The sequence below is a fragment of the Podarcis pityusensis genome (genome assembly GCF_964106645.2).
Source record: "Podarcis pityusensis genome assembly, chromosome: 6".
Classification (NCBI taxonomy): Eukaryota; Metazoa; Chordata; class Lepidosauria; order Squamata; family Lacertidae; genus Podarcis; species Podarcis pityusensis.
In genome coordinates this window covers 96,821,276-96,842,259 of record NC_138030.1, presented here as the reverse complement: position 1 = coordinate 96,842,259, position 20,984 = coordinate 96,821,276, and the positions used below count along the sequence as shown (strand labels likewise).

The 20,984-nt window shown below is 44.4% G+C and overlaps 1 protein-coding gene across 1 annotated transcript in view; it reads right to left on the bottom strand.

Moving 5' to 3' along the window:
- Positions 1-18,566, bottom strand: part of LAMC2 (laminin subunit gamma 2) — a 44,200-nt gene extending 25,634 nt beyond the window's left edge. The window contains exons 1-6 of the mRNA XM_081012061.1: positions 18,248-18,566; positions 8,504-8,692; positions 6,002-6,137; positions 5,810-5,902; positions 3,350-3,486; positions 2,049-2,168 (exon numbers count right to left, since the gene is read on the bottom strand). Coding sequence (XP_080868187.1) covers positions 2,049-2,168; positions 3,350-3,486; positions 5,810-5,902; positions 6,002-6,137; positions 8,504-8,692; positions 18,248-18,332 — 760 coding nt within the window. The 5' untranslated portion in view covers positions 18,333-18,566. The remainder of the gene's footprint in view (positions 1-2,048; positions 2,169-3,349; positions 3,487-5,809; positions 5,903-6,001; positions 6,138-8,503; positions 8,693-18,247) is intronic.
- Between the last annotated feature and the right edge of the window lie 2,418 nt (positions 18,567-20,984).

Here is a 20,984-nt window from a genome sequence, read left to right as displayed (position 1 = left end):
CAATTCTTTCCAAAAGCTTTGAAGACCTGTTTCAGGTGGGTTTCATGTGACTGACTGCTATGAAGGCTGAGATGTGTTTCCTTTAATTGTTTTGCTATGAAAAGTTTGCTTTGTATCATGGACTGCATATGGATTTTTAAAATTAATGTTGGTTTTCTAATTTGGGGGATTGTTGTAGAATTATATTGTGTTTGTATATTATGTATTGTGGATAGTGTACTGAATCTTTATTATGTGAACCACCATTCATGAATTGAACTCAGACGGGTAGCCTGTAAATATCTGGGGGAAAAAGAAAAAAGAAAAAAAATGTGGCTGTCAGTGGGTTCTAATTTTATGGTTAAATGCTTGCTTATTTATTGAATTTGAATCCCACTTATCAGATAAAAATCTTTCAAAGCAGCTCATATCAACCAAAACGATTCAGTGCACACAGGTGCATTTTGAAGATTTATTATTTCTGTTTTGAGAAGGTCATCTTTGCTTTCCCATACTCCTTAATTGTATTCATTTTAAGGACGCTATAGACATCTTTTTGGGTATTGTTTTCTTGTAGATATTCTCATCAAATTTGCAGATGGCACCAAACTGGGGGGCCGGGTAGCTAATGGCACAGAAGACAGAATCAGAATTCAAAATTACTTTAACAGATTGGAGGACAGGGCCCAACCTAACAAAATGAATTTCCATAGGGACAAATGTCAGGCTCTGCACTTAGGCAGGAAGAACCAGATGCAGATAGGATGGGGGACATCTGGCTCACTAGCAGTACACATGAAAAGGATCTAGGAGTGAATCACAAGCTTAACATGAGTCAACTGTGTGATGCAGCAGCAAAAAAGTGAATGTTATTCTAGGCTGTATTAACAGAAGTATAGTGTCCTGGTCAAGGGAAATAACAGTACCACTATTCTACCTTAGTCAGACCACACTTGGATTACTGTGTCCAGTTCTGGGCACCACAATTTAAGAAGGATGCTGACAAGCTGGAACGTGTGCAGGGGAGGGTGACCAAGATTATCAAGGGTCTGGAAACTTAGCTTTATGAGGAGTGCTTGAAGGAGCTGGATATGTTTAGCTTGGAAAAGAGGAGACTGAGATATGATAGCCATATCTTAAGGGCTGTCACATGGAGAAAGGAGCATGCTTGTTTTCTTCTGCTCTGGAGGGTAGGACTTGAGGCAATGGCTTCAAAGTATAAGAAAGGAGATTCTGAATATTCAGAAACACTTACTGACAGTAAGAGCTGTTTGGCAGGGGAACAGACTCCCACAAGAGGTGGTGGACTCTCCATCCTCTCCATCCTTGGAGGTTTTTAAGCAGAGGTTGGATGGCCAACTGTCAGGGATGCTCTAGCTGAGATTCCTGCATTGCAGGGGGTTGGACTAGATGACCCTTGGGTCATCTACAATTCCATGATTCTAGACATGAGGAAAGTGACATTCCAGCCATGGATTTCAGGATTTATGGGTGGGGGTAGGATATAATGAATGGATCTATTGCAGGGGTCAGCAACCTTTTTCAGCTGTGGGCTGGTCCACTGTCCCTCAGACCATGTGAGGCCAGACTATTTTGGGGGGGGGGGTGAACAAATTCCTATGCCCCACAAATAACCCAGAGATGCATTTTAAATAAAAGGACACATTCTACTCATGCAAAAACATGCTGATTCCTGGACCGTCTGCAGGCCAGATTAAGAAGGCGATTGGGCCACATCTGGCCCACAGGCCTTAGGTTGCCTACCTCTGATCTGTTGTCATAAAACCATGCCATGTTTTCTGGAAATTCAACCTAGTCTTGTAAGCACACTTTCAACACACATTTAAAATGGGGCAGAAGGAAATTATCCAGAATTAAGAGCAATTCCTGTTCTAACTTGAGTGTTAGAATTGTCTGCAAGCCAGCAAGAATTTGTACTAGGATTTCTGCATGCAAGTGGACCAACAGGCATCAATATGTGAGACATTTGATAATTGTGGCAAATAAATAGTGAAGTTCAATAGTCCTTGTGGCTGCTCCTGTTCAGCATGGGATATGGAAACACACACCTGGAGCCATGAAATAGATAGGATCTGGCCTTCTTGCTGCCACATAAACTTCTTTATAATGTGAAGACCACTGGAGCTGCAAAGGAGACCCATTTCCTTGAGCTTGCCATCCGTCATCACCTGGAATACAAGGAAACCAACAGCTAATTAAAATGAGCTAGAAATCCAACCATACCCAACGATTCAGGAAATATGACTGGAGGAAAGAAGCAACAAACAGCTCTTTTCATATTACACAGTCCGAAGGAAAGATATGCCATGTCTCCAAGCTCATGACAGACTAGGAAAGCACTGTATCACAAGAGGTCACAGGACCCATTTTTACAGTAAGTAGAATCAGGCAGCAAAGCTTTCTGGACTGTAGCAAGTACTTCAAGTTGCTGGTGAGAGTGCTGAGCACTTGAATATTGACCCATGAAAAGAAACCTTCCCCACACCTAGAACACCCCCACCTTGGGGTGGGGGTGGAGAATCAACCTCGTCTTCTCCCCAATATGCTCCTTTTCTATCTGCAATACTTTGGGGGTGGGGCATTTCTGACATGCACTCTACAGCTGCAATGTGCATTCCAGAGCTGGAGAAACACAACAGTTTTCTAGAGAGATGAAGGTAGTGTGTCAGAGCCAGCATTGTCCATTATGTGCAAACACTGATTATCATCTGTGCCAACATGTTTCTATACTGCATCAGAAACCTCCACAACCTGTTTGACCAAAGATGGCCATGGGAGGACAAGAGAAAGCTGTGCAGCCACCATGCTAAATAATGTTTCTGTCATTCCAGTTGCATCTCCTTAAAACTCTTCTGATCCTAGAAAAGCTATTCTAAACTTTCTGGTTGTATAAACTGGAACAAAGTTAGCAATTTTGACCCAAGGCCAGTGCTAAGTATTTTTGCATTCCACACAAAGACTCAGATCCATTTGTCTTCTTCCTTTACATTATGACTTCATCACTGATTCAGCTCCTTTGCCATTTCCCAGCTGCTTTGCTGGTTCAGAAATAATATAAGTGGAACCACTTTCTTAGGCATTTTGCATAAAGATCACCCAAGTCTTCCCAGATCATGTTACTGACATAATATTATGCTGCTGATTTTAAGAAATAAAGCGATTGTTTAGTCCTATTGCTCTGCTTCTCCGTTTGGCAAACCTCACCACCAGCAAACAAACTTCAGTCCGGTAATGGAGGCAGCTAATGTTTCCCTGCATCAATAGAAAATGTAAAATTGAAAGTTCGGTGTAACACCAAGTGTATTGATCATGAAAAAGAGAAAAGGCAAACCCCAGTGAAGTTTTTTACCTTGCTCAAAGGTGGAGGTGATTTTATGGATGCTATAATTTTCTGCGCTGGAACATGTTGTTGAGTGCCCATGACAGAAGCATCGAGAACAGCCCTCTGGGTTTCCTGCATCTAGGTTGTAATAGCCCTGCTTGCAACTGTGCAAGAGATAAATTAACACACCACACAATTATTCTCTTGTGCATTCATATTCACACACAGAAAGCTGACATACTGAATTTCCAATCCGGATACCTCTGCTTTATCTGCTGTGACAGGATAGCTGCATCCTCCAGCCAATAAAAACTTGATGGCTCTGATGTCAGCCATTACTACAAATCCTGTGCTACCATTCTTGTTCAAGTGATGACTTCATGACAGAATGACTGGCATTCACCACACACACAAAGGCACCGAGGTAACTGCTCCAGAAGGTACAGAAACAGGATTCTAGCCTGTGCTATAATCTGGTGAAAATGTGGATTTGAGAGTAGATACACACTATTCATTTAAAGCACATCAAACACACAGTTAAAGTAAAAAAGGTTAAGGACCCCTGGTTGGTTAAATCCAGACAAAGGCGACTATGGGGTTGTGGCGCTCATCTTGCTTTCAGGCTGAGAGAGCTGATGTTTGTCCACAGAGAGTTTTCTGGGTCATGACTAAACCACTTCTGGTGCAACGGAACATCATGACAGAAATAAGAGCACACGGAAACGCCTTTACCTTCCCATCGCAGCGGTACCTATTTATCTACTTGCACTTTGACGTGCTTTCGAACTGCTAGGTTGGCAGGAGCAGGGACCGAGCAACGGGAGCTCACCCTGTCACAGGGATTTGAACCGCCGACCTTCTGATCAGCAAGCCCAAGAGGCTCAGTGGTTTAGACCACAGCGCCACCCACACTGTTAAAGTACATTACTTCCCCAAACGCACCCGAGGAACTGTAGTTTCCCACACAGAGCTATAATTCTCAGCAACAAACTGCAGTTCACAGGATTCTTTGTGGGGTGTCATGAGATTTAAATGTGTGCTGGATGTGCTTTTTAATGTAAGGTGTGGATCTGTGATGTGCTGAGCTCAGTGCAACTTGTGCACATGCCATTTTGGCCTCAGCATGGACTCAAACAGTGACGTGAGTCAGGGCTGCCATTAAATCAGAAATAAAAGTGTTACGCTTTTTTACTTTCCATTAATTATTTGTCAGTGGCCCATTGTGGGGTACCACTACGCCAGACCCTTCAAGTGTCCCAATTTTCCAGGGACGTCCCTGATTTAGAAAAGCTGTCTTAGTTTCTGATTTGATCCTGGAATGTCCTGCTTTCCCTTAGAACGTCCCTATTTTCATTGGGGAAATGTTGGAGGGTATGGAATTATCCGACCCCTGAGCTTCATAAAGGCAATCCTGTATAGGGAAGTTTTTTTTAACATTTAATGTTTTATATATATTGAAAGCTGCCCAGAATGGCTGGGGCAACCCCGTAAGATGTGTGGGGTATAAATATTAAAATTATCATTATGGAATAGAACGTCCTTATTTTCATCAAAGAAATGTTGGAGGGTATGCTATGCTGCTATCCAGATTAGCACAGAAAATTCCAGTCATCATCAGTACCACAACTAATGACATAGCAGTGCCCACATTGCAAAGTCAGTCTGTTTTACTAGCCCATCATGCACTGAACTGGCTATGTAATAGGCTTAGGTTGGGTTTGCTGTCAACTGGCTTTCCCCTCTGGTCAACATGTCTCGTGCCAGTGGTTTTGGTATGAGCAGGACCAAACCTACCCTCACCTGGTTTAGCTGGTCAGTCAAAGTTGTTCCTGACACATGCTGATAGCTTCTAGAAGCCACAGGTGAGAGGTGAGTGCAGGCTGGGAATCACAGGGGGACCAAGTATCCCAGAAGGAGTGTGACGTATCCTCCACCAGAGGTACTACCCCTCCCTTAACACCCCATACACGCCAAAGCAACTAATACAAATGCAAAAATAAAATAAAAAAAGATGTTTGAACCAGCACACAGCAAAAGGCAAGAATGAAATGGAAGGAATAATACGAATGGAATGGAGATTGGGGTTAAGTGGGCAGAAGAGGCAGAAGGATGGGGAAGTGCAAGGATGAAGGCTGAAAGTTGTATAGCTGTGCATTGACTGAAACCCCCCTTCCTGGCTTCTGAAGCTCTGTTCTGGCCAACCAGACACCACAGACCTACATTTCCAAATATCACAGAAGACACATTGCTTTCTCAGCGGAAACTGAAGTTCTCAGTATCCAAAACACTGGCACTAGATTCCACATTCCATGCTTGCACGCTGAACTCAATCCACATAGCCTCCATTTCTGAGTCAGAGAGAAAGCTACATTTCTGTTGGGTTTGTATGCTAAGTGAAAGAGCAACTTGAGCTACCAAGTGGATTCCTTGATCATGACACTCTGAGCACCATGAAAACATTTAGCCACGCAATCTTTGTGCACGCACCTGCTACATCGCTCTCCTTCAACAGCTGCCTTGCAGATGCAACGTCCTGAAACACACTGGCCCGCGCTGCCAGCTGGATCACAATCACAATTCCTGAGAAAATCAAAGGACCATTTTCAAATGAAGCTCCACACTCCTCATTGGAGCACATTAGCCAGCAACAAACAGCTCCACCGACCCAACAGCACTTACTGTATTTGCCCAGCAGCTCTGCAGCCAGATTCTGAGAAGGAATGGAAATTGTCCTGGCATCGGTCACATTTATCACCTGTCACACCAGGTTTGCAGTGGCACCGTCCCTGGTTATCACACTGTACACTGAAAGAACCTGTGAAGAAGGAGTAGTAGAGACAGCAATCGGGTCAATATTTATGATTCTCATCAGGTTTATAGCAATTCCAAGGAAACTCAAGGAGAGTTGCTGCAGTAGTCATTCAGTTCCATTGTGCAAAGTTCCTCTCCTGCTTGGTTTGTCATGACTGGCACATTGCTGAACTACTCAGGCACACTTCGTCTAAAAAGTTGCTTTGGCATGTACAAATATGATGCTCTTCTGCAGTATGAGATAGGCTGAAACCTGGTTTTGTGGAATATTGCCAGAAAAGTGGCAATGGTTCAGGTTTGAATTGGTAGACACTATTGCTTGGAGGTTCTTCAAGAGAAGCAGTTTGTTCCTCTGCCCCCAAAATATCTACCCAATCTATAAATTTGTAAATAAACTGATTATTACAAAGGCAAAGCAAGGGCCAAACTAGAAATGATGCTAAACTTGTAATCAAATCAGTTTTTAGAAAAAAATTAATAAATTTTTGTTGGGGATTTTTGTTGGGACTGGTATGTGGGGAGGAGATGGGTAACACTTTCCTCCTTTGCTTCAGGTCTGATGAAAATCACTCCCCACAACTCACTCTCTCTCTTTCTGTCATGCACGCACGAGCGCGCGCGCACACACACACACACACATAACATGAGCCCCTGGAGGGAAGTATCCACTGGTGCCAATGAAAGCTTCTTTCCCAGAGGTAATAGCAGGACCAGACTACTTTTGTCAGGACCACAGGAGGAGAGGAAAGGACTAAATGTCCCTGCATGCTGTGGTCTTGATAAAAATCAACTGACATGCCTGCAAGTGGCATGATCAGCATCACAATTACTTTGGCCCTAAATCTCCATTGCTTTCTTCCAGAAGGGAAAAGGACCTAGAAAGGCTGTCCTAAAGTTCATACAGCTCAAATAAGGGGAAGCACAAAGCAGCAATCTTCTATTTGCACAGACAAAACCTGTTAAGTATAATTATTTAATTGTACGTTGAACTATCAAATAACTCTGTATATATCTGGATGTGTACTGCTAAAAGCTCAATTCCTCTGAGCTAAACATTGGAGCTGCAGAGAGCCTAATAGCCAATGGTTTAAGTAGGGCTGTCACGAGGTATTTAACTTAGATCACATGAGAAATAATTGTATTACAGGTCTCCATTTTGGGTGTATTACCGCTGGATCTGTCACGAGGTATTTAACTTAGATCACATGAGAAATAATTGTATTACAGGTCTCCATTTTGGGTGTATTACTAGCTCTTTGCTCTAAAGCAGCTGAGGAGAAAAGATGTGCTAATGATTCCCTCTAGGAAAACAGCTAGGCTGGAATGGAGGAGAGGCAGAGCTTTGTTCTTTAGATAGAAGAAATTCATATTTCTAAGATATGCTAAACCTGTGCTGGGATCAGCACATTATATTATGCAAATCTCTAGATGTAACACTTTAGCAGATGTACATCACTGGCACCATTTTTGCCTCACAGCTGACCAAAGATATCCAGTGCTATTTCTGCTCCACAGGAACAATCAATGCACAAAGTGACTACATAGTAAACTTTGCCAAAAGGGAGACTGATGCTGCCTATTTTTCCTTCTGGCCCAAATAACCAAGAAAATTCAAGCTACGTAGGCTCTGTACGCATTACCGGCTTAGAACACAGCTAGGTTGTTTTGTTTTGCTTCACATTCAGATTGAAGCTGGTTTTGGGAAAAACACATCAGAATGTGATATCTAGTTAAAAACAGCAATAGGATAGAAGTGGATTGTGGTTAGCATTATAAACCTCACTGAGGCCTTGAGGCCTACCTCCGGGTCCCCATTCCACAATAACAAAAACAAGTTTTTGGAGTCCTACAGACCTGGCATGCTTCCAAACAGGTAATGTATTGAGCATTCATCTTCACTTATTTGCAGGGTGGTTAGATGATGTTATGGCAAAGCAAGTGTCACTCCACATTTCTCAGTGGATTCCACCTTCACTTTCCTTATTGCAGAAAGTCCAATCTTTCAGGCAAGCAGTTTGTTGCACAAGACGTCTTAGCCAACTATGAGTGTGCAAGCTGGATTTCTACCTGAAAATAGCAACAGTCTGGAAGTGCCCCTTGATTGTGTTCAGGAGAACAGCTGCTTTTGGCTTCTCCTCTCCCTGATCTCATTCAGAGGAACCCAACTCAGGGTATGCACTAGAACCCCAATTCTCCACGTAGTGAGTGGCTTTAAGGGTGCCAGAACATTTGTGACAACTGGCTTATTTTGCCAACATATTTGGGTTGAGTGTAGACAGAGATATGCAGCAGTAGAACCACACCAGACACTGCAGTCCCATAAGATTGGGGGTGAGGGGCTTTCCCACCTGCCCCTCAGTCCCTGCATACCTTTGGGGTTGCAGCTGCAGGATACACAACGTCCTCGAGGTTCCTGGCGGTAGAAGCCCTCCTTACACCGCTCACAATTATTTCCCTCTGTGTTTTCGGCACAGTTGAGGCACCGGTATCCATTTCCTGTTTGTCTGAGCAGCTCCATGTCGAACATGCACTGCCTGGATTTCCCATTGCAATGGCAGGCTGAAAGCAAAGAGAATAGTTCGCACCATTCAAGAACAACAACCCATTTGGCAGTTCCAGAAATTGGCTTGCCATTTTTACTTGATGATACACATTTAAAGGCCACCCTGCTGATGAGCTCAGATCCAAGCTACGCAAGGTGCAGTGACTAGTCATGCAACATTAGCCCGATTCCCTCATCACAGAAAACTGGCTGGTCCATTAGTTCCAGTGTTGACAGGCCAGCTTCCTCAGCATGCTAGTTTTCTATATTTGGGTTTTTAAAAGCAAACCACTGCAACCTACGATGCTTCAGTTAATGTGAATGCTTTGGCTGAGATTCTTGTCTTGCAGGGGGTTGGACTAGATGGCCCTCAGGATCCCTTTCCAACTCTACCATTCTATAAGAACTGTGCCCTGTGGTTATTTCAAATGGAGTAGGTTGGGCTTAAGGCACTGCCCTGCCTTCTCTTAGTCTTCATTTCTCTCACTCTACTCCATTGCCCTTTCAATTTAACACCAGCAATTCAACTCCCTTTCAGCCAAAATGAAACGGGACCTAAAACAGCAAGAATATTAGTGATGGAAGGAAAGAAACACAGATGAGGAATTAATATGGAACCAGGAAACTCTTGTCACTCTTATTAGCAATATCATTAATCCCACTTCACAGCATATGCATAAGCAAAACCAACAACTCATAACTCAAGGTTAGAGTCATGAACAAGATCAGCAAAGAAGCATTGTCCAGAGAACAAATCCCTCTTTCCATCTCTTCCTATACATTTTGTTTATTATAAAAATGTCTATACCATATTTTACAATAACAGCCTATCATAAAATTTAAAAATAAAAATAGCAAGTTGGTGCTGATATCCAAAAGCAGTGTTGGCATTGCATCCTACAAAGGGGACTTTGTTCCAATAAATATGCTAGTCTTTAAAGTGTCTTGGCCTGGAAGCAGAAAGAGAAAGTGGCTGATGAGGAAAAACCAGAAGCAGCTGGGCCAGGAGGGGAGGGGTCTGCAGCCTAATCTGGTACTTTGAAAAGTGCGCCAGTGGACCGAGGGGGTCATTCTCCATAGCTGGTGCAGCAGGACTACGTTTTAAAATACTGTAATCTATATGAACTAATCAATCTGGGTTAAAATAAAGCAGAACATGAATTTTATATTTATACTGTATTTAAAAAGATTCTCATGCTGAAACAACAAGGGAGGTGTTCCCTCAGTCCCATATCAAAAGCCTCCCTGTTTCTATGGCAAGCAACTTGTTTCCCAGTTTCTTCCACTGACAGGACTTCTCTAAGAAAGGAGAGTGAGCCCCATGACCTGCTCTGTAACAAGGAAAATACGGCTCCCCTAGGAGAGACTCCCAGGCACGATGGATATTCTATCTTTAGACCTTGGAGAATTCACGGACTTGAATGTCTCTCTCTTCCTACGCTCAGGACCCTCTATAATAACATCTGGACCCCAGGAACAAAACAGCAGCAAACCCAGAGAGAAGCAACCATGAGAAAGCAAAGGGTTTCGCCTGTACCTGAAGGATTTCCTTCCCCAAGCTCTTCCCCGGGCTGGTTTTAATGCACCAGGAAAGGCGGAGCTGCAACGCCGGCGAGAAGGCTGCGGGCGGGCCAAGCTGCGTTTCCCAGAGTTAGTGGGAGAAGCCATGAAACATGAACAAGTATAAACCGGTGCAGGTTGGCAGTGTAGCTGTGCCCTCAGGCGTTAAGGTGAATTTTATGGATCTACCAACATTTTATTAATGCGGTTTATTTTTAGTACTGAATTTCTGTTTTCCTAGCACGGGATTTAGATTGCCTCCCCCCCCCCCCCATGTTTGTTTGCAGAGTACCAACAAGCCCAGAAGAAAGCAGAGGGACATTTTCATAGCCAACCTCTTTGTAATGAATACTACGGAGAACCATATACTTAAGAATCACATCTCCGTCACCTACAAAGTTTGCAGAATTATCATGGGTGTTCCAGTGCTTTTGCTAGTCTCTGAAACACCCAGAGCTGCTCTCCACAGCTGCTCCTGCTAATCCTCAGCTTGGCTGCCAACACATACGATCAGGTTCAGGCACGACACTTGCATTCCGAGCACCTGAGAGGTTCCAACGCATCAGCCGGATCCTGGCTCTGCCAAGGCTGCCAAGCCAAGTAGAGCTGATCTCATACCCTTCAACGCTCACTCAGCAGCACCTGGAATTTAATCAGCCCCCCCTGCCCCCCAGGCAGAGCCTCAGCCCATGTGCCCGTCAACAGCCTCCTTTGCTTTCCCAGGCTCCTTCAATGCCCCATCTAGCCACGCCTGAAGTTAGCTTGTGTGGGAGCCCTCCCATTACCGCAGAAGTGGGTCCTTCCCTGCTTTCCCAGTATCTCAGGCTCAAATAGCATGCTGCAAGGAATTCTGGGTGTGTGTTCCTCCACATTTTGTTTTAAAAAAACAAATCATCTCAGCATGTCTCAAAATGACTCAGAGGACAGGAAGACGTGGTGTGGCTTCTTAAACCTTAAACCCAAGTAGGGCATTGCCTTTTTAGGCATACACTGAAAACTGTGGTGTGTGATTGAGACAAGTGTCTACGTTACACAGGTTACTGAGGGCCAAACTAGATGTTTCCTTAATTATGGAGCATATAGCTATGTGTTCCTGGAGTGTGAGCGCTGCTGCCTGCTGAGAGCGGCAAGGAGCCACAGGTGAGAGCTGAGTGCAGGCTGGAGGCTATAGGTGGATAAACTACCCCAGAAAGAGCATGACATGTATCCCACCAGAGGTGATACCCCTTGTGAGAGTAGCTGATGGGTCTCAAACCCTCAGTGAGTTAGGGACTTCCCCTGCAGGCAAAGTGGATTGGGAGGGTGAGACCAATGGGTCTAACAGTCAAGAAGGCAGTTTCTAAATGTGCTGTGTAGAGGGAAGTGAGGAGCAGGTGAGGCTCATCCACCTGGGAAGGTAGCCCATCTAGGAGAAAGAAAACTCTGACCTTAAACCTCTGCTGCTCTGGGAGAAGAAAAGGCTAAGGAGTAAACCCTACACAAATCTGGAATGGAGTCCCCAAGTCAGTTGGATGGCATCTTGTCTGCCTCCTTCTGGCAACTCCTGCAGCCAGGCTGGTGCCAAACGTATTGCTCTGCTTTCCTTTGGACCACATGGGGGGGGGGTCTTGTCATCTGGGTGGCCCAGGACCTCTAGACACACTGCCCAGGCTTATGCCCCGGGGAGGTCACCAGGGCTGGTAACACAGTGGTATGATTTCACCCCCAGAAGCATACTCCATTGTCTCTTGAGACAGACAGATGCCAACAGGCTATGCATATTGTTTTCTTAAATAATTACTGGCACAGGTGAGACAGTTCTTACTGGAAAGGCAGCAAGTGAGAGTGGGAAAACTTCTCCTCATTCTTCCACCCTGACTGGACCAGAGATTCTCTCCCTTCTTAGGAGCTTGGGGGGGGTGAAGAAGAGGTTTGCAACTTAATCACAAAGGCTACTTCTGTTAGGGAAAAGCAGTGTTTGGAGCGAGGGACTTTCAGTGGTGGACTAGTACAGGACAGAGAAACTAGACTCCCCCTCCCCACATCAATATCTGCTGCAGCTCTTCCCCCACTTGCTGGTGGAACACACATGCTCTCTAGGTGGTTATTTGGTGTGGGGAGAGGGGGACTTTGGCTTCAAAGCTTATGCCTAAGGCAAAAGTAATGAGAACTGAATCTAAACGAATACCAAGAAAGAACACTGGTCTTTGTCTTCCTTCTGTTTAAGGGAGGTGGGTATTTACACAAGATGAAGAAATTGACTAAGTTCACAGATAGCATTCTAAACGATGGTTTGCAGTGCACTAATCACAGATTAATCTGTTCAGCATTAGTCCATTCAGACATCACACCAAGCCATAAATAAGAAAATCATGGTTTGCAATGCCAGCTCAAAATCAGCTTTCTGATTTGCCAGCCAATCACAAACCATATTTCGTAAATGTAGCTGTCAGGCTAAACCATAGCAAAGCTTGCTTTGTTAAATTCTGTGTCATATCTAAATTAACTGACTCTCATGTTGTGTCTCAGTTGCTATTTTATATAAAGACCACTTTAAACCACAGCATCTTAGTTCTCACTGACGGGGTGGTAAATATATTGTGGGGGAAAAGAGTTGCACCAATTCAGCCTGCAGATGCGGAGAATCCCATGACTGAAGGCTTCTTTACACTTATCTAGTACCGTCTGTTATTTTCCTATGTAGAAGGAATTCTTTTGTATGAAAGAGCATTTAGTCCTGTGAGTCTTCACTTTTCTTCTGGAGTGGTGAAATTCAGACACAGGTTTACCCTCCCAGTGAGAGAAAGACTTGACACTCTTTGCACATTTATTTTTCCTAACTTCAAAAAGCCTAATATGGCAATGACTGCTGATTAGATTGACCAACACATATAATTAGCACTGCATAGCAATTTTCATAGCCAATAGCTCAACTTGCTTACAGATTACATCATCCAGTCTTGCCTTGATTCTGCTGCTGCTGTTGTTTTCTCAATGCTTTGTGTCTGTCAATAGCCTCTTTGGAGGCAATTACATCACGATAAGCGTGTCTGTAACTGCATGTGTTTACACAAGGTAATGTCACACTTCTTCCCAGTCTGATGCCTGTGAAGTTTCTTCACATAGCTTTTCTGAATGAGATTCTCAGTGCTGAGATGGGCTTTCACAATAAAACTTTAGATATGTCCGGGACTGGTTGGACACAGAGGAACCAGCTGGGGAAGGAAGGCTCAGAGGCCAGGGAGTGGTGGTGGGACAACAATGAGCAGTCACATGGAGAAGAAAGACTGGGGGGGAGGTGTCAGAAACTGAAGGGGTAACAGGGCTTAGTGAGCAAGAAGAGTCTGTGGCGGAGGGAATTTCAGACTCAGAAGGTGGAGCAGGAGAGAAGGGAGGCCGAGAGGCAGAGAGGAGTCAGGCTGGTGAAGAGACACATGTCTCCCCCTGCTGCTGCGACAGACTCCCCTCCCCGCTGGTCTCTCAGAATGAGGTGAATATAAACTGATGGATTTGAGAGAAATTGCATAAAGGAAGAATTGGGGACCAAATTAATCCTGGAAGGGTAAGCAAGATACAGGTGCTGGGAGGGGACAGGTCAGCAGCAATGTGTTGGAGGACAGAGCTGGATGTGACCTGCACCTCCTCAGCCAGCCCTCTGCCCTCAGGTGCAGCAGGTGACACTGTCTGGCTCCAGTGCTGAACTAAGACTAAGAACTAAGACTGAAGTAAGATGCAACTGCCAGTATGCTTGGCTTCTGTATGTGGAATGAGGGAGCACCATTTTGTTCTCAGGCCTTGCAGCCAAGCTCTAAAAGAAGGGGATCAGCCGTGCCTGCTCTGCCGCTATGGGAAAAGAGCCTTCTGAAGTAAGATGTAAAGGAACTTGCCTTATTCCCCCCCCCTTTTTTTTTGGGATAATGTGGAAAGATGAATTGGGTACTACACCGTCAGCTTCCCACATTGCTACTAAGGCACTAAACATCTTGGCAGGCAAGTGGGAATGCTGCCTTTTTTACCTTCCATTTTTTAATGCGGGGCAGTGTTCTGGGGTCAGTGCTTTCCCTTCTGCTCATTCAGTGAAAAGGACTGATGCATTTATAGACCTGAAGCTGTCAAAGCCAAAGATGTCAGACACAAGCAGGCTGTTATTTAATGCTACTTTCACCTCAGTGCACCTGGAGCATCCGAACTTAAACCAACTGAATTTTGATGTAGTAAAACAACTGAAGGTGGTCACAAGCTCCTTTGTTTGTGTTGGGTGGGCAAAAAGAAAAGGTAACTCCTGTCATTTCAAGGTTCTTTCCTAGTGCATAAATATACATAACGGGTTTAGATAATATTAAGCGTTAAGCCCCTTATTCTGTCCCCTTTTCCACAACTTCCTATTCAGACCTATTTTCCCTGCCTCTTGGTTCAAGAGCTTGCTCCCATTATCTCCAAAATTTCTCTGATGAAAATAGGGACATGCAACCATACAAAATGACCATACCTTGTCATTTTTATCCCGCTCATCTGATGGGGGTGCCCCAGCCACTCTTGGCGGCTTCCAACATGTATATAAAAACATAATAAAACTATAGAGGGCTGTCTTCAGATGTCTTCTAAAGGTTGTATAGTTATCTCCTTGGCTCAGGGGTTACATAACTCCATACCCTCTGATGAAAACAGGGACATCCTGCCATACCCTCCAACATTTCTCTGATGAAAATAGTGATGTCCTAAGAAAAAGCAGGACATTCCAGGACCAAATAAGAAACCAGGATGGCTTCTCTAAATCCAGGACTGTCTCTGGAAAATAGGGACACAAAGGGTCTGTGTTCCCTGTCCAGATTGGTCATCTTAGACCTCCCATTTGCAAACATTCCAACTCTAGAACACAAAAGAAGTCAGTGTTCTGTAACCGCACAGAAAGTTCACTCTTCACTGGGTTGGATTGTACTCCCTCCTCACATTACCATTGCTAAATATATTAGTTTTCCCCCTAAATATTTTTTGCACTTCTGCAAACCTTGAGGTCTTCCCAAGGCTGATACTTCCCTCTTTACCATGGATGGTGCCATGTGGGCTAGATAAACATCTACATTTGGGATAGTAAGTTCACTACTGGCATCTATGATTCCTCATGCTCTACGAGTTCAGTGTTGGTTATAATTCCCTCTCCCCTGAGATCTATTTTTTCCTGTGGCAGCTGTGTATGGATGTGTGTGTGTAGATTTGCACATGTATGTGCCATGTATGTTGTTAGCATCTGGCTATCTCAAGAGATAATGGAGTGTGCCTCTGGGGGTGATGTCAAACCACTGAGTTACCAGCACTGAAGTGACTTCCCCAGGATGCAAGCCTAGGTAGTGTGTATGGAGGTCTTGGGCTGCCCAGATGACAAGACCCCCTCTCAGCCTCACTGATGTGGTCCGAAGGAAAGCAGAGCAAGTTGTTTGACTCCAGGAGTTGCTGGAAGGAGGGGTGCAAGGTGCCAGCCAACCGTCTTAGGGACTCCACTCCAGATTTGTGGAGGGTTTACTCTAAGGTTACCAGATTTTTTTCAAATAATCTGGGGACAAAAATTTTTATTATTTTTTTTAACAAAAAAAATCTTTTTTTTTTTTAATTAAGAAGTAATATCTTCTCTTCTGGGTGTCCTCTGTCACGTGGCCTTCCTCTGGGCCCCGGCATGATCTCTTGGAGCGCTACCTGCCATGGAGTAGGCTCGGTCAGGCCTGGGCTCGGCCATGTGTCCTTGCCCTCCCGGTGCTCTGCTACCTCTCTTCCTCAGTGGTGGTGGCGGCAGCGTGGCAAGGTCAGGGCTCCCCTCTTTTTTCCTCCTTCCTCTCTCTCTCTCTCTCCCTTCTCCTTCTCCTTTCCTCCTTCTCCCTGTGTCGGCTCCGGAGCGCCGCTGGGCAGTCGGCCAGGTGGCCGGACACTCTCGCTCCCAGCTCGATTTGGGTCATGGGGTGTGTGTGTCAGCAGTTCCCCCAGTTGACATGCCGGGCATCCCCGGTTCCCCCTCGGCAGCGGCAGCGGCAGCGGCAGTCTTAGCAGCCTGGAGCCAGCCTGATAGTGCAGTTGGCTCTGGCTGGCTTCAGAAGCTGCTCGCTGCCGTGGCACCCGCCATTTTGCCTTGCTGGAAGTCCCTATATGTTGTGTCTTGTGCCGTTGAACCATTCATGCAACATTCATTCCCTACTAATAAATCTACAACACTTAAAATATAAATCCGGGGACATTATATGAAATCCAGGGACATTCGAGGGACGTATTTTGTCCAGAGACAGATTTGTAAATCCGGGGACTGTCCCCAGGAAACGGGGACATCTGGTAACCATAGTTTACTCCTTAGCCTTTTCTTCTCCCAAAAATATCCCGCAAAGCAGCAGAGGTTGAAGGTCAGAGTTTTCTTTCTCCTAGGTGGATGCGCCCCATTTGCTCACTTCCCTCTACACAGCACATGCAGAAACCACCTTCTTGACTGTTGGACGCGCTATTAGTCTTGTCCACTCAATCCACCGGAGCCTGCCTTTGCATGCCGGGGAAGTCCCCAACTCACTGGGGATTTGAGACCCCTTGGCTACTCTCACCTGGTTTAGCAGGCCTGTTGAAGTCATTCCCAGGGTGTTGAAAAGAGGTATACAAATAAAATGAATGAATGAAATAGAAAGTGAATGAATAGAGCGTGGCAGTCCCACACTGAAACATCTAGTGTGGAATCACCCCTTGTCTATAAACAATTGTTATATATAACAAATTATAGTTGTCTTCATTCTTGTTCTCTACGTGGCTATATATGAATGTTTAGGGATTTATAAGACAATTCTCATCATTCTCTTCAAACTACAATTCACAGGATTCCTTAAGGGAAGGCACCATAGGAACACTGGTGTAAAACTGATATAAATGTGTGGCCAAACATATGAGTGGTACTAAATCCAAGTTAAGAACTCTGACATGTTAGCCCACAGTGAGTTTATGAAAAGTGTCAAATGCATAGAATTAATTTTGAGGACGCTGGTAGATATGCTGAGAGAATTACATCATAGAAACGATCCCGCTAATGTTAAAAAGTGAAGAATTAACACCAACACTGTTGATCAAGTGCACACAGGGACCATGTATACTTGCATGATATACTGTATATACTTTGAAAGCTGAATTTCTGTTTCTAGCTCAAGATCTAAAACAATTTAGTAAAACAATTATTTTAAAAATGACCATCCCCACCCTCAGTTTCTTCCATTGCAACAACTGCCTTATATAGAGTAAGACCGTTGCTCTATCTAGCTCTTTTCACTCTTCAGGATTTTAGACTGGAGACATTCCCAATCATGCCTGGAGATGCTAAGGAATGAAACTCAATATCTTCTGTATGCAAAGCAGATGTTCTACTACTGAACCAAAGCCCCTCCCCATTGCTCTAGGAAGCATATAAAAAGTATTGGAATAAACATGTCTCATTTGAATGTATATTCCATCTGGAGATTGAAGTAAAACACTAAGGACAGCATTTTCAAAAGTCCCTGAATGAATCTAAATTTACTGGGGATCAACATTCATCCACTTGTCACCTTCTTACTAAAAGACCTATAGTGGACTTATCCACTAGACTGATAGGACACCAATTACTGGGTGTGACCATATCTCAGCCCAGACACCCAATCAGGATACAGATAATACATGAGCAAGCTTGCAGTTGCTAGGCGACCCCAGTGTGCGCTTCACCATCTACCTCTAACTAGAAGGTTTTGGAGGAGAAACGCGGGCCAGACCTAAGGAAGGAAGCTTAGATGATGAAGATCTGGTCCCATCCTCCATTATCGCCCACATGCTGAAAACGTTACTGCCCAGTTCCCAAGACATTCCACATGCTCATAAAGAGAGTCTTCAGCTTAGCTACTTCTCTCTCACAACAAGGGGTTGCTCAGCAGCTGGCCCACGGTGCACCTGACACCAAAACAGGAGTCAGGGAGAGAAAGAAGACTGCAAAATGAAGCCCACTTCCAAAAACTAAAGTGGAAAGATTTCACGCTCGTTTGCCTCACCTTCTCTTCTTTGAATGCCAACAGCTGACGGGAGGAGGAGAGTGATTGCAAGGCAGCTGACAGTCACCAGCCAGTGCTGAGGCATTCCAGGGAAGTTCGGAGGGCTGTGTTGTCCAGAAAGTGCTCAGATCCAACGCTTCCAAGAAAAAGCCTCAAGATCAAGGGACAAATCTGTGTGGTGGTGGACGTGCAGCTGCGGACAATTCCACCTGGGCCTCCGTTTCTTGTTCCAGGTGCTTTTTATCACCTCCTCTGCCTGAATCACTCTAGACAGGAATAAGAGAACTTGCCTTCAGTCTGACTCACCTTGCAAATAAAAAAAAAAAAAAAGAGGGCCCAGCCCATGTACAGTTCAGGGAGACACTTAACAGTTTCTTCTTAGCCATTTGTAGGGGCGGATCTCTGCAGAACACAGCAGCCAAAGCCCCTGGCAGCAGGCCAAGAAGGAGTGGGATGGGTGGCAGGAGGACAGAAAGAACAATTTAATTATTGATCTTCCGCATTAAAATCGCTTACAGGGCAAGCCCAAGGCCAGACTCACCGCAGGGCTTGTTCTGTAAACTCATTAATGTAAAACACAACTTCATTAAGTAGCTGCTTTTACCCTCAGGTAGCACCACTTTTGTTAAACCTGTGCCACGTTCCGGAATGAAATGGGCATGTTCCCACTCACCTTAGCCCAATTAGAATACTTGCAAAGAATTTGTTAGCATTATAATTATTACTATTACCTTAGCAACACCCAGAAAACACACCTCACCAGCTGTTATCCAATCAAAACAGCTTGAGAGGGACTCCTTTATGTCTGACATATTTTGAATCTATGATGAAAAAGAAGATGAGCTAAGACTTCATCCTGATTAAAGTATTCTGGAATCTACATGTTTAAATTCAGGTTAACTGAATTTACTATACTCACAACTCTATACCCAACACCAGCCTTAAACAAACAAAGCAGCTCATACTTTGCACCAAACTCAAGCAGACAAAACAATACTGTTCAGGCGGTGTTATTTGCTTTAGCTCAGTGGTCTTTCCATATAAAAAGTGATTTATCCTACTGAGCTTTGTGTGCTGCAGAGAATTCTGGAGCTTTTCCTGTAGACCACAAGCGTATTCCACACAGGGCACAGCTGACTAGGAACAGTGCGCCTCACCATTAATTGTGCATAAGCTGAGGGTGCCGTGTTGAACACACCAAACATTCTCCCATGGCTGTGTAGTCTTGGGGAAGACCAAGTGTGGTACAGAAGCTTATCCACTATTCTTGGTTTTCTAATAAAAGCCATCCTGGTAAGCTTCTGAGAAACTCTGTGGCCCCACTGAATAAGTCTGAAAACCTCTACTGTTAATCAGATCAACTGACTCTCACCTGCCATTTTTCTTATCCATTCACCCATTTTAGAGAAATCAGTTAGGATCTCTTCAAAGTTTGCTTTGAGATGCACCATCCTGAGTAATTTTGATGTCCTCTGCAAACGTTCAGTGACATGTGTTCAAGATCTCCCATAGCTTCTAGTTATTTGCTCACACTTGGCAACACTCTCCAGGTATTTGTGAAAAAATTATGGTCCCTGCTTCCAGTAAAAGTCCTCTGTGCACCGTCCCTCTTAACCACTGCTTCCTGTTCTTTAATTAGTTACCCACTCAGAAGAGGAACTGTCTACTTTTCCCATGGCTGCAAAGTTTGTTTGGCAATGGACTTTGGCAATGGACATTGTCAAAGCTTTATGCCAGTTTCAGTACATCATGTCTATCAGAGCACCTCTATCCACATACATTGATAACTATGCTTGCTAAGAGGTTGAGGAAGCAGGGCACTTTGTTGCCTTTCTGTTTGGCTCATCCTTAACAGGAACTCCTTCCTAAGCTGCTTGTTTGGTGATAAAACATGGGGGGGGGGGGGACACCCACAGTCTATACATATGCATATAGGGATATGGAGTTCAGAACTTACTTAAAAGTGACATATGTACAAGGCCTTTCTTATCTCCTAGCTTACTGCCTCTGATTCCAAACTCTAATTGTAGGTAATTAAAGCTCAGGTGTTTCTCATAATCTCTTGAGCTGTCTGGCAGCTTCCTCGGCCTTAAGCTGATGATGCTGGTTCAGACAGCGTAATGTTCTGTGGTTGCTCACTGCTGGGAGGCTCAGAAAAAGCATGGGGTGAGATCATCACCATGCTTTGCTATGGTTTGTCAGGTCCTTTGCCTCCAGGTCATGGCAATACCAGGCAGTAGAAGACTGAGGCAGTAGAGATGGGCAAACAGTTTCAAGTTTCTGGGCAAACACAAAAGTAGAACAATGGTCCCATAGACAGGTGTCTGTTGAAGAGCTAAAAATGTTCAGAACAATGTTTGATGAGGATGAAGATAACGATGGCAATAATAAGCTAGAGGAGAAACAGGCTTATGAAGTTAAAAATGGAAATGAAGCATGCACAGAGACTCCAGAACAAACTGATGAAAAGTTGGCAGGACTGGAACAAGAAATAAGCAAACTGCAGGAATCAGATGGCTATGTGGAAATGGAATTGGAAATGATCTCCATTCAAGGATTTGGAGGAGAAGTAGAAGATAAGATTACAAATGATGATTTGGAGATATATCTGGATAGGGTGTTGATAGAGCTGAAAGGAAAAAAAGCTTTGGGATTTCAGTCCTGGCCTTTCTTTAGCTTTAGCAGACAGAAAGGATTCTGCTTACAATCTGGAACGTACCCAAAGAACGTTGCTACT